This window comes from Bos javanicus, chromosome 16 (assembly GCF_032452875.1).
Source record: "Bos javanicus breed banteng chromosome 16, ARS-OSU_banteng_1.0, whole genome shotgun sequence".
In the NCBI taxonomy this organism is placed as follows: Eukaryota; Metazoa; Chordata; class Mammalia; order Artiodactyla; family Bovidae; genus Bos; species Bos javanicus.
Genome location: NC_083883.1, coordinates 48,020,976 through 48,035,057, shown reverse-complemented (window position 1 = coordinate 48,035,057; position 14,082 = coordinate 48,020,976). Strand labels below are relative to the sequence as shown.

Genomic DNA, 14,082 nt, shown 5'->3' with positions numbered 1-14,082 from the left:
GGCTACAGTCCATGGGGTCACAGAATTGGACATAACAACTGACACTGGGTTTAGATGAGGTCAGGGTGGGGTCCCATGTTCAGTGCCTTTATAAGAAGAAAAGACCACAGCAAGCTTGTTCTCGGCCTCTGAGGACACAGGGAGAAGGCGGCCATCCTCAAGGTCGGAGGAGAGTCCTCAGCAAACACTGAATATGCCCACACCTGGAACTGGGACTTCCAGGCTCCAGAACTTGGAGGAAAAAATGTCTGCCGTTGACAGCCCCCCACCACCACATGTGGCATTTGTTATGGCAGCTGAATGTGCATGGCTCTGCACCAATGAAAGTTTATTCATGGACACTGAGATTTGAATTTTATATAATGTTCATGTCCCATGAAATATTCTCCTCTTGTTTTTCTTCCAACCACTTAAAACACGTGAGAACTATTCTTAGCTCAGAGGCTGGAGAGCGGAAGTGGACCCCGTGGGTGGAAGTTACAAGGATGCAGATTTCAACTCCTCATTTAAAAAAAAAAAAAAAAGACCTTTTTCATCATTTCTGTTGTCCCCAGAGAACTAATCTGCTTAGAGTTCCCCACAGGTGGAGGTATGTGTGGCTCAGCAACATGGGGGCTTTGCAGAGGAACGTGTGTGTCTCCAGAGCCCTGGACTGACTCTGTCCTTCTCAACCTTGGGAGCAAACAGGACCTGTGAACCCAGTTCTCCCACTACACTTGGGGGATGTGCCTGCCTCCCAGGATCCTGACCCAAAGAAACGTGACTTACCATGAAGCGGATCTATTCAGTGCTTGCTCCTTAAGTTGTGAACACAGCTGGAACCCCTGTGAGGTCTGCCCTTAACAAGAGCATACTTGAGACACTCTCAAGACCTGCCTGGCACTCCACCTTGGTCTGTGGTCAGATTGGGGGCACAGAACAAGATGACTTGCTGCAGGTTACCCCATGCAGGCCACCTCCTGCCCCCTGCCCCAGCCTGAGATGCCGAGCACCCTGAATCACTCCTTGTGCTGAAAACGGAGGCAGAGGATTTCCCTGTGGTCCATGGATAAGACTCCATGTGCTCCTGACGCAGGGGGCACAGGCTAGATCCCTGCTCAGGGAACTAAGATCCCACATGCCACAAGGCACGGCCAAAAAGAAAAAAAAAACAGAGGCAGAATTCAGGAGGCAGCCTCCTCATGAGGAAGAAAAATTCCAGAAGATTCCCTTTCCACAAAAAAAGCAACATTTCCTTGAACCCCACCCCCAAACCAGGATTCTGCTGATAGACTGTGTCCCAGCCTCACCAGCTGGAAGATGACTCAGGAAGTGAGGCCCGTGGGTGGCCAGTGGGCCACTCAGCAACTCTGTCATGTTTATTGATCCAGCTCAAATCTATGGCTCAAACGGGTCCACAGAGAAGCCCTGGAGACTAAATGAAGTATCCTGAACTTTAAGCCCAGTGTTTAGCGGTCGCCTGCCCTCCCACTTCCAAAGGAATCTCTTGAAGAAGCATTGGCAGATGCTTGAAGAAAAACTATTTAGTCTTAGGGGCCACAAAAGAAGCTGTGGTTTGAGGCCTGACTCACTGTGGTTTCCCTGGTGACTCAGACGGTAAAGAATCCACCTGCAATGCGGGAGACTTGGGTCTGATCCCTGGGTCGGGAAGATCCCCTGGAGAAGGGAGTAGCTACCCACTCCAGTATTCTTGCCTGGAGAATCCCAAGGACAGAGGAGCCTGGCAGGCTATGGTGGCCTTGAGTAACATTTAATATTCTAGGGCCTAGAGTCCTGACTGTAAAGGCACCCCCACCTTTGAGAGTTAAAGCGGCAAGGGCTGTGTGTGATGGGGATACTCAGCCAGGGGGCTCTCCTCCCAGACCCCTCCCCAGGGCTTCTCTTTTTTTCTCTTTGCTCTCCTTCCCCACTCCTCTCCCTCCTGTTCTCCCCACAATACCCCCCCAGGCTGTTTACTTCTCCCTTCTCTTTCCCCTTTGTTTTCCATCACCCCTTCTGTGTCTTAATCCTGCCGGGACTGTAGCAGCCAACTCCCTCAGCAGCCTCAGAGCCCCGTGCCCACCCCTGGGGCGGGGGAGAGAATCCGTGCTTGGGCGGGTGATAGGCCATGTCTGGGGCTGCAGATGCAGCGCAGCACAGATGGAACATTCCATCCACACCCTCCCTCTGGCTCTCCCCTCCCTGCCCCCCCAGGAAGGGGCATCCCCCTCACCTGTCCTCCCAGGCTGCCCCACCCCCACATCACCTGCAGGCACCTGCTGTGTCCTGGCACAGTGCTGGGACCAGGACTGGGATGTGAGTGAGAGACAGATTCCTGCCCAGATTCCCTGTCCCCCCGGGAGGGCGTCCTAGCAGTGCCTGACTCAGAGCGCAGCTCTGGAATCAGCCCAGTCCTGGGTTCGAATCCTGGCCATAGGCCTGACCTCTGACCCTCAGGGTCATCATCCATGAAGCAGTAACCCCCCCACCCAGGGCTATGGGGACAATCAATGAAGAGACGAGGGTAGAAGGTGTGTAGCCCAGCCCTGGCACAAAGCTGGCACCAATAAGCAGGAACTCTCTTTAACAGCCCCAGAGCTAGCTTGGTGGCTGCCTGGCTGTATATCTGTCCCCAACCCCTGGCAGAGAGGGGCCCCCCGGGTTGTCTGGGGCCCTCCTCAGGACACGCCTGGGACTAGAAGCCACACCCTGTCTCGCCAAGCATCCTCCGCATTGTCGCTCACGCCACCAGCTTCCTGGTTGGCCCATGGTCCCGCCGTGTTCACCTTCCACCTCGTACACACCAAGATGTTCTTGTCTCCGGCCACTTTGACCCGAGAGCAGGTACTCGGGGCATTTTGGGGACTCTGCTTCCCAGGATGGGTTCTGTGCTTGAGGGGACAGCACCCCACCTCCCTCTGCAGGGTTGGGGTGCTCCCTTGACTTCCAGGGTTCCTCGGCCCAGCAGCGCCCTGGGCCCTGCACCCCCATAGGACTGGCTACAGCTGGGGTGGGAGCTGCCCCTGTGGACTCCCTGCTAGACTCAGGCGGAGCCCACGTGGCCAGCTGTCACAGCAGCTGCAGGTGTCCCACCTACCCACCCCGGAGAGACTGGCAAGCCTCCTCTGACCCAGTGACTGCTGGGCGGCGGGCGGGCTGGCGGGGCGCGGCATGTGGCACCCAGGGGAGGTGTCTGACACAGCTCTACCTCCCGGGTGGCTGGCTTCTGCTTTCATCGCCCCGTCAAGGAGCTGCCAGAGATCAAGGGCACAGCGGGGCCTCCTCTGTGGGGCTGGGGGGTGAGGGGGCAGCTGCCGAGTGGCCCCAGCAGCTCCTGGAGAGGAGCCTGCCAGTCTGCTGTCTCCAGAAACCCCCTTGACCACAACCCCAGACCTGGGTTCCCATCTCTGAGTAGAGAGTAGTTTCACAGTCAGAAGGAGCAGGGGTCCTGCCTTAAAAATGATGAAAGGGGCCCCATCCCTCCCCTCTCCTGGAGGGCAGAGTTCAGGGCAAGAGTGGGTGGCAGGAGGATCCCTTGGATTCCTTCCCCGCCCTTCAGGTCTGTCCTGGCAGAGCACCCATGGTCACCACGTGGAGGAGGCACAAGGCAAGCTCCCTGGAGCCTAAGGGGCCTCCTCCGGGCCCGGAAAAGTTCAGCCTCTCAGTACCTCCCTCCCCCACCTCGCTCTTCTCTCCACTCTGGGCCCCAGCAGGATATCGATGCAGGCTGTGGTCACTGTGGGAGGCCAGGGCGGCGGGTGGGAAGGAGACCCTGAGCTTTCTGGGCTGGGACAGGAAGGCTCTGATAGTTGCTGAATGAATGACCATGGGAATGCCTTGGCCTGGGCACTCAGGCAAGGTTATGGAGATTTCAGAGCATGTGTGGGTTTTTGTTTCCTGCATCTTGCCCTGACCCGCTGCAGCTCACATGGTCTGTAGAGTACCAAGGCCCCTCTTCCCAGGATCAAGTGACCACACCCTTCCACCTGTGGTCACCAGGATCTGGATGGTGCTGGGGGAGCCATGGCCGAGAGATGAGCCCCCCACCCCGTGAGCCAAGCCTCCATCCCCTCCCAGGGTGTCCCCAAGACTGAGGGCCTTTGTCTGCTGACCCCCAACCTGCCATCACTATATCCAGCTGGGACATACCCAGGAGCCACAGTGAGGCTTCACCTCAGGTGGAAAGCACCCAGCCAGCAGGTGCATAAGCAGTGGGTGTGGACCTGGGTGGTCTGCACTAGGCGAAAGGCCTTTCATCGTTGCTTTGGGAGAGGTGGGTTTGGGGACTGTAATCTTTTTTATCATGGCACTAATTATATATGAGCAGGAACTCTCCCTGAAACAGTCCAGCCCCGGCTCTATGCTGACTGATCCATTTGTAATCAGGGAACAGGCATCTAAAGGTTGCTCTGAAAAAATGGAAACTTTTAGTCTGTGATCTTGATAAGGAATTCTTAATGGGGCACTGATCAGACATGTGAACAGATGCTATCAGGCAGTCTTACCCCTGGGCTCCATGACGGGTCCAGATTTCTCCACTGTTGTCTGACCACACGTGGTCCATGCTATGAAGTGTTGGGTTGGAGGGATCACCGTGCCACCCATCCCCCCGGCTCAGGCCTCTGGAGCTGAGAGGAGAGACTGAGGTTCTCATTGGCAAACAGCAGGGTGTCCTGGCTGTGACCCCCAGCCCCTAATAAAGATTGCACCGTTCTTCCCATGAACTCCATCTGACTCAGCAAGATCTGGATGGTGCTGTTTGGTAGTGGTGTTGTTAACCTCCAGCCCCTTCTGGCAAGCAGGGCCCTCTGCTTGTCCCCACAATGACTCCCTGAGCTCAGTGGACACCTCAAGTGCACACACATTCGGTAGCTCTCGCCCTTTGCTGCCCATCTTGCTCGTAGGGGAGGAGTTGTCTCCCATCTTGGGGCTCCTAGCTTCTGCGAGAGAGAGGAAGGGGAGTTGCACAAGCGCCCTTCCGGATCTGTGTGGTTTCAAGCAGTTACACCTCTTCCTGTCTCTTCTCGAGGCGCCCTGTGGCCCTTGTGGCTCCCGCAGGCTCTGGGCCTGTAAAAGACAGTGGTTTTGTGCTGTGTCACAGTCAGAGCGATACCTCGGGGCTTTGGTAGAAGGATTTCCAGGGTTCGAGAAGCAGCATGCAAAATGACATCAGTTTGAGAAGCAGGAACTTGAGTTCTAACCCTGAGGCCTGAGCTTCCAGGGAGATCACCCAACACCTGTCACATGCCCATCACACCCAGGCACCATGAGCTTCTCCCTGGTCCCCCAGTCAGTACTCACAGAGCATCTTCCGTGTACCTGATGCTGCTGGGACAATCAGTGAGCACAGGAAGTGACGCCCCCTACCCTATTGGAGCCAACATCCCTGTGGTCTCAGGGGAAATGTTGCTGTTGTTCAGTCACTCAGTCGTGTTGGATTCTGCAGCCCCATGGACTGCAGCATACTAGGCTCCTCTGTCCTTCACCATATCCCAGAGTTTGCTCAGATTCATGTCCATTGAGTCAGTGATGCCATCCAACCATCTCATCCTCTGTCACTCTCTTCTCTTCCTGCCCTCAATCTTTCCCAGCATCAAGGTCTTTTCCAGTGAGTCGGGTCTTCATATCAAGTGGTCAGAGTACTGGAGTTTCAGCTTCAGCATCAGTTTTTCCAAAGAATATTTGGGTTTATTTCCTTTAGGATTGACTGGTTTGATCTCTTTGCTGTCCAAGGGTCTCTCAAGAGTCTTCTCCAGCACCACAATTTGAAAGCATCAATTCTTTGGCACTCAGCCTTCTTGAGCCTTGGGATCACAGCCTTGTTGTGGCGAAGGGACTTGCATAACTCAATGAAGCTATGAGTCTTGTTGTGCCACCCAAGACAGATAGGTCATAGTGAGGAATTCCAACAAAACGTGGACCACTGGAGGAGGGAATGGCAAACCACTCCAGTATTTTGCTGCAGGAACCCTATGAACATATGGAAAGGCACGGAAAATGAGGACTGAGTAAGGGCAAGGAAGAGTCCATTACTGGTGTCTCCATGGTGAACCACCAAGATGGCCTCAAGGGGCCCCACCTTCTGGTCTTCACACCCTCTGTCATATTTGGGTTGGCTTCCCTGGTGGCTCAGAGGTTAAAACGTCTGCCTGCAATCGGGAGACCTGGGTTCGATCCCTGGGCCAGGAAGATTCCCTGGAGAAGGAAATGGCAACCCACTCCAGTATTCTTGCCTGGAGAATCCCATGGACGGAGGAGCCTGGTGGGCTACAGTCCATGGGGTTGCAAAGAGTCGGACACAACTGAGCAACTTCACTTTCACTTTCTTTCACTTTATGACCCATAGACACATCTCTTGAGTCTCAGTCAGGTAAGACACAGCAGCGTCTCTCTCTCCATCCCTTGCCCTGGGGGAAGCCAACTGCTTTTACCTGAGAGATCCAGGGAGTACAGGACTCATCCTGTGCACGGCCTCATCCAGGAGACATCTAAGAAGAGGAGCCTTCAAGGGAATTCCCCAGCAGTCCAGTGGTTAGGACTCTGACCTCTCACTGCCGAGGGCCAGGGTCCAGTCCCAGACCAGGGAATTAAGATCCCATGGTGAGGCAAGAAAAAAGAGGAGGAGCCTTCAGATGAGACTGTGGCCCCAGCTGACATCCTGCCCGCAGCCTCAGGAAAAACCCTGAGCCATAACCACCCAGTCAAGTCAGTCCCGGACTCCTGAGTCCAAAGCTATGTGAGAAACGTTTGTTGTTGTAAGCCACTAATCCTTGTCATGTGGCAATAGATAACTGATACCGTGTTATCATACTTAAGACCTCAGTGAACTAGGGCCCAGCCTTCTGGACCCTCTGAGCTTCCAGGGTGGTCCAGAATGAGGGTGCAGCCCCAGCTGGCCCCCCACCATGGCACTGAGTCACAGCTGCGCATGGTCTCTTCCATAAGCAATGAGACTTTTTCTGGAAAAGTGAAAAAGATGAGAAGACTTCTGAGAGCAAGGGAAAGAGGCAGCAAAGGAAAAGAGTTGTAGTGAGTCTGAGGACCCTGAAAAGTGATTTTTCTGGAAGGCAGGACCGCTGCCCGGGAGCAGGCTGCTGCTAGGATGGACATACCTGTGGAAGAACCACATCACCTGCCGTTGGCTCAGAGTGCAAATATTCAGGAAGGAGCTGTGATCTCAGACTTTCCGGGCGTGGGCAGCACTTTCCCTCAGCCAGGCTGGGCACAGGCAGATCCCAGCCCCCGAGGCCCTGACTGCTCACCCCACCTGCTAACGCATCAGCTCCTCTCCGACTCCTCTTACCATCCCATCTCACAGATGGAGAAACTGACGCTTGGGAAGGTTGAGAGATTTGCCCAAGGCCAGATACCAATAAAGGGCAGTTACAGCTCAAACCGAGGGGCAGATTTGAACCCCAACTGGGCCTCGACTCCCTCCCCAACACCTGGAATGGTCACTCAGAGTGGAGCTGGGTCACCCACCCAGCCCTAAAAGAAGGTGGAAACGTGAATAGGCTCCTGCAGGATTCTTTCTTTCTTAATACTGATTTTTATTTATTTACTTATTTGACTGCACCAAATCTTAGTTACAGCGTGTGGAATCTAGTTCCCTGACCAGGGACAGAACCCAGACCCCCTGCATTGGGAGCACAGTCTTACCCACTAAACCACCACTAAATCCCTCCAGCAAGATTTCGATTTAGAAACAGTTACCCTCTCCAGAAGGGCTTCCCAGGTGGCGCTAGTGGTAAAGAACACACCTGTCAATGCAGGAGACATAAGAGACGTGGGTTCAGTCCCCGGGTCAGGAAGATCCCCTGGAGGAGGGCATCCCAACCCATTCCAGTATTCTTGCCTGGAGAATCCCATGGACAGAGGAGCCTGGCAGGCTACTGTCCATGGGATCACAAAGAGTCAGACATGACTGAAGTGACTTAGCATGCATGCACCCTCTCCAAAGCTCAAAGGGCTAACTTCACATCAAGAAATCTCACTTACATGAAGGTTCTCATCACCCACGTTTTGGGCTCCAGAGTCTACGGTAGAGAGACAGCCTGACCTCCTTTTCCAGTGACTAGAAGTAGCTCCTGGTCACCCACTGGCGTTATAATTTAGTGCAACAAGAATGACCCTGAATATGAAAGCACAGCAGAACATGCTGCCAGCAGTGCTAAAGTTAAAAGTCCATTCACCATCTGGATAACAGTCCTCGTGGCAGGCCAGTGCGTTCCTGGTGCTGCCAGCTCCACATCACAGGGCAGCTGGCAATGCCCAGTTAAGGTCAGGTGGCTCTTGCATGGGAGCCTGGCCTCTTTGGGCCAGAGGTGGTGGGAGTTGTCTCGGGCAGGTTCGTCCATGACAATTGCAGAGACTCCAATGCAAGTCTCCTATGGCTGAGGCTAGAGATGACACCTCGTCATTCTGCTCATTCTCCACTGGCCTGAGCATGTGTGTGTGTCTGTGTGTGTCTGTGTGTGTCTGTGTGTGTCTGTGTGTGTGTTTGTGTGTGTGCAAGCACGCATGCATGTTTGGGGGAAGTGGCAGAGTCACTCACCAAAAGACCTGTTTATGGGAGGAGTGAGCCATGGAGACTGATGACTCAGTCTCCTAGACCCTCATTCCCTCCTTCTATGCAAATCAGATGCCAGCTTATCAACCAGAACATCTGAGAAACCAGAGCAGGTGGTCCGCCAATCAGACTCAATCAGAAAGCATCTCTCGACTCACTGGCTTGGTCTGAACTTTATGGTTTCTTGGCTTTACTGTGAATTCTTTTTCTTCTCTCACATGGATGCACTGAATTCTTCCCTCTCGTGCAAGTAGCTCTTATCAAGTCTGAGAAGTCAGATTCCATCTTTAATGCTGGGGGTGAAGGATCAGAGAAAGAGGGAGAGAGAAGGAGCCACTTCCAGCTCTGAATTGGACACCCTCAGGGATATCAGCCCCCAGAATAATATAGTCATTTATTCTGAGCTGCACCAGAGAAATTGAGGGTCTTATAGGCCAGCCACCCATTTTGCAGATGAGAAAACTGAGGCTTGAAGAGAGAGTTCATGTGTCCTAGTCGAGGGTGCCTCACTGTGGTCTGCTGTGACCCAGTTCATCCAGTTTATTCTGGGGCTTTCCCTCTGTGGGTGTCAGTGCGCGTGTCCATGTTTAAAATCATGTCATGGGTCCACTTGCCCAGAAGACTGTCAGCCCAAGTCTCAGGGCCAATCCCGCCGCTCTGGGGCCCTCAGTCAAGTCCCTGAAAGAGTCTGACCATTAGGGCCTGCCTGGGGTTGCAGCTTTGATGACAGCCTGAGACCTGCAGGAGTCTGTGTTTGTGTTTTCTTCCCATTTAAATTCGGCCTCCAGCCCTCATGTCATCTATGCTGGGAGCCTTAACCGGATGCATAGCGGCCTTTCTGGGAAAACTGAAGGGGAAAACACTTACAGTGAGAGGTTGCAGGGGAAGTGGATCCTCACGCAGCCTCAGAGAGGCCTCCTTGTGGTTACCGGGTAATTATGAAGGAAGGAGTGCACCGCGCCGGGTAGAAGCTGTCTTAACCAAGTGACAGAACCTGGCTTGCCCATCATGGGCAAACACACGTGTGCGTCCTGTTTAGATTCGCCAGAAAGACACACCTCGCCAAAAGTTTAGCCAGATCTAATCATCGGGCTGCAGTCACAAATGCAAACCATGGGGCCAACTGCAGGACTCATGGCCTGAGCTTTGCAAAAACCTCAATACCATGAAAAGCAAAAATGAAAACAGTGATGATGGTGGGAGTGGGGGTGGTGCTGGATCAGGAGAGAAATAACTGAGGCCATCTATGAACCTTGAGTGGATTCTGGAATTTTTTAAGCTACAGAATATATTTTGGAATCATTGGGAAATTTTTAATCTCCATTTTATTTATTTCTCCTTTGATCTTTATTACTTCCTTCTGCTGACTTCAGATTTTGTTTGTTCTTTTTCTAATTCTTTTATTATGTGGTAAATTAGGTTGTTTATATGAGATTGTTGTTTATATGAGATTTTTTTGAAGAATGAGGAACATTTTAATATAGGCTACATATCAAATTGTTGTTGTTGCTAAGTCATGTCCTACTCTTTGCAACCCCATGGATTGAAGCCCACCAGGCTCCACTGTCCATGGGATTTTTCCAGGCAAGAATACTGAAGTGGGTTGTCCTTTCCTTCTCCAGGGGATCTTCCCAACCCAAGGATTGAACCCATGTCTCCTGCATTGACAGACAGATTCTTTTCCACTGAGCCACCTATATGGGGTGGTACTGAGTTAATTGCCTTAGTCATGATCCTGGTATTGGGTTATGTAAGACAGAATTCTTATTCTCAGAAGATGCTTGCTGCAGTGCTGAGGGTTGACGTGCATGAGATCACAACTATCAAATGGTTCAGGAAAAAACTGTGTGAAGAGCGGGGAGAAGACATAAGGAAGCGGGAGGAGGAAGGGGGAGGGGAGGCAGTGCGTGCAAACGGAGCAGATGTGGACCATGGGGAAGTAGGATGAAGGGCAATAGGTGTTTGCTGCTGTTCTGAGCTTTTACAATTTGTCTGATGTTTGAAAGTTTTCAAAATAATAAGTTGTAGAGAAGACTGTCCACACTTGGAGTCTCCTGACCCTCTAGGTTCCCTGTCGTCACTCAGCTCAGCCTGGAAAGGGTAAAAGCTGGGACTGACTCAGCATCTCTCCTCTTGGGCTCAGAGCATGTCTTCTCTTTGCTCCCATGAGAAAGTATGAACAGGCCTTTGTGAGCACTCCATGCTGTGTCTCCAGGTGTAAATCAGGTAATTTGTTCAAGGTCACACGTAGATCCGGTCGACGTGCAGGAGACGGGAGGAACCCAGCCTTCAGACTCACAGCCTGGACCCCAAGCCACACCCTCTCAGCTGCCCCTCCCGTCCCTCTTGAGCCTGGTGTGTGGTCACATGGTTCCTGAATAATCCCAGGGAGTGGGGGGCCTGCCCGCCTGTCTCAGAGGTGCTGGAGCCCAGCACAGCCTGGGAGTCACAGCATCCCCACTAGGACGTCAAGTCCTCGGGGATTGGCTGCCTGGCAGATGCAGTGGCTCCTGATTGGATAGTGGCAGCTGCAGAGCAAGGAGGTGGGCTCTGGGCACGTTGGCTGTGCCCCTGAACTATGCTAAGCAGGGGTCTTGGGGAAACTTCACCAATCCTTTTCCCCCTCTGGAGCGGCCAAGGTGCTGACCTCCCCAGGAGGAATGAGACAAGCACGGATCGTGGCTTGTGGTTCTTTTCCTCATAAGTGGGCATCAGAGCATGGCCAGGGCCCGGCTGTGAGCCGAGAAGCTCGCTTCTGACCCTGAGGGACCTGACCTTCCAGAGTCCGGGCTAGGGGTAAGAAGTAGGGCGCCTCCCTAAGTGACCACTGCCACCTGTAGCTGCCGTGAGCACCCCTACTGGACAGAGTGGGCATTGTAACCCCAGAGAAGACTGCCCTGTCGCCTGCTCCTCAGGCCCCAGTCCCTAGCCCTCGCCCTACCCGACGTGTGCCAAGCACAGCTGTGAACCCAGCAGACAAAATTCCCTGCATCCATGGAGCTGACATATTGGGGTCATAAATGAGATAGCAAGTGAAATATAAGATGCGCTAGAAAGTGACAGGTGCCACGGAAGGATTAAGATAGTGTCCAGAGAAGGGGCTTCCCAGGTGGCTCAGTGGTAAAGAATCTACTTGCCAATGCAGGAGACTCCACAAATGCAGGTTCAATCCCTGGGTTGGGAAGATCCCCTGGAGAAGGAAATGGCAACCCATTCCAGTATTCTTGCCTAGAAAATCCCATGGACAGAGGAGCCTGGTGGGCTACATACAGTCCATGGGGTTGCAAAGAGTTGGGACAATACTGAGCAACTGAGCATGCATGCACACACATCCAGAGATGACTCCATGACAATGTGACCTCTGTATCAGGAGGTGAAGGTCAGGGTCCCTTAGGTGGGTCTGGGGTCAGAGAGCTTAGGCAGAAGGAGAGCAGGTGTGGACACCCTGAGGTTGAAGTGTCTGTGGGGTTCACAGGACCCTATGGAGCCCATATATCTGTGGCAATGAGCAAAGAGGCAGGAGGTGGGGTGGGATGTCAGAGAGGTCATGGCTCAGGCGGAGGCCACTGTTGAGACCGAGGCTTTCACTCTGCATAGAAGGGGAAACCACTGGAAGGACTGAGCAGAGTAGAATGATCTGTGGCCCTCCCCCGTCAGTGGACTGGGGTCAGGGAAAGTGCATGCATGCCATGCAAGCTAAGTCGCTTCAGTCATGTCTGACTCTGTGACCCCATGGACTGTAACCTGCCAGACTCCTCTGTCCATGGGATTTCCCAGGCAAGAATATTGGAGTGGGTAACCATTTCCTCCTCTAGGGGATCTTCCCTACCCAGGGATCAAACTCCAATCTCTTGCATCTCCTGCATTGGCAGGCAAATTCTTTACCAGTAGTGCCACCTGGGAAGCCCCAGGGAAAGTGAATTATCCAATATGATCCTGGGTGACCGCAGTGTTACTTCCTGGCCTGAGGAAGACAGCCCAGACCCCAAGTCCACAGATTGGCTCTGGTCCCCCCATCTCTACAGAGTTTGGGCAATGGAGAAGTGCTCCTAGAACTTCAGGAAAGCAGTCAGGGAGGGGTGGGGTGGGAGCGTGGAGGGATGGAGTGGAATCTTCACCGGCACTGAACCGGATCTCAGGCTCATCTGAGCCCCCGTGGGTTTGTCTGTCTGTCTGATGCGTACATGTGTGCTCAATCATGTCTGACTCTTTGCAACCCCAAAGGCTGTAGCCCTCCAGGCTCCTCGGTGCATGGAAACCTCCAGGCACGAATACTGAAGTGGGTAGCCATTCTCTTCTCCAGGGGATCTTCCTAGCCCAGGGATCGAACTTGTGTCTCCTGCATTGGCAGGTGGATTCTTTACTGCTGAGCCAACAGAGAAGCCCTGTCTATCTGACAAAGGACATACAGATGCCCAAGGAACCAGGCTTCAGGATCACAGAGCATCTTGACTGTACCTGACTGGTCTTTTTAACCAGCTCCCCTCTTTCTCTGCTCTCCCTTCAGAACCTCACCTCCGTGAAGAAGGGAGCGCATCAGGACAAGTGAGGCCGGCTCCATGTATCCGGAATCAACCACGGGCTCCCCAGCTCGGCTCTCCCTGCGGCAGACGGGCTCCCCCGGCATGATCTACAGGTGACGCCCCTGCACCATCCCCCAAGCCCCTCCCAGGATCAGTCCTGCCTCTGAGGAGGGGTCCCCAAGCCAGCCACCTCCCCGTGACCCAGAGGGAAGGGACTAAGTGAGTGCACAGGGCTGTAAGTTGCATGCAAGCCAGCCGTTTCTCCATGGTACCCCATGGACTATAGCCCACCAGGCTGCTCTGTCCATGGGATTTTCCAGGTAAAAATACTGGAGTAGGTGGCCATTCCTCCTCCAGACCCAGGGATCAAACCCAGGTCTCCTGCATTGTAAGCAGATTCTTTACCATCTGAGCCACCAGGGAAGCCTTTAAGACCAAAATGGGAAAGAAAAAAATGAGAGGTTTGACCAGGTGGGATAGAGCCAGGATTAGACTCCTGCCTTGTCTCTGACTCTTCTGAAATATTCCATGGGAGGTAACAGAGGCCCTTCCTGGATTCTGTTTCTCTTTTACATGTCATGGCTCCTGTGGTCCCACCAGCTTCCCCGACACCCTGAATGAGGCTCAAAGCCTTATAACCAGTGTGGAGCCTGTGGACAGTGGGGGCGGCCAGGTGCTTAATGGGCCCATGAGAACTTCTCCTGGAAAGCCCACTTCCAGATCCAGCTCTGGGTCTTTCCATTTGGAAAATAGCCCAGGCTGAACCACAGGGAGGCTGTGGGGAAGGTGTGGGGTGGAACAGCTGGCTCTGTGGTCAGAGCACAGACCTTGATGGTATTGCTATCACAGAAGACTGGGGTGTGAGTGGAACCCTGGGGGCTCATCATTCCTTCAAACCGCTGGATCTTCAGGTCACTGTCAGGGCCTGAGCTAGAGTGAGTGTCTACAAAAACCATGGGGAACAGTGGCATCCCTCCTTCGTCGAGATCCTAAAAAGAACCCCATAGTCTC

At 53.4% G+C, this 14,082-nt stretch overlaps 1 protein-coding gene across 9 annotated transcripts in view; it reads left to right on the top strand.

The window, feature by feature from the left end:
* Positions 1 to 14,082, top strand: part of KCNAB2 (potassium voltage-gated channel subfamily A regulatory beta subunit 2) — a 96,299-nt gene that overhangs the window by 24,440 nt on the left and 57,777 nt on the right. For 7 of the 9 annotated variants that reach the window (XM_061382930.1, XM_061382926.1, XM_061382928.1 and 4 more), the window contains one exon: positions 13,056 to 13,184. In XM_061382930.1, the coding sequence (XP_061238914.1) occupies positions 13,108 to 13,184 (77 nt within the window). In that variant the 5' untranslated portion in view covers positions 13,056 to 13,107. Of the gene's footprint in view, positions 1 to 2,480; positions 2,824 to 13,055; positions 13,185 to 14,082 lie in introns of those variants that run through there. The other 2 variants (XM_061382927.1, XM_061382935.1) reach the window with 2 other exon arrangements.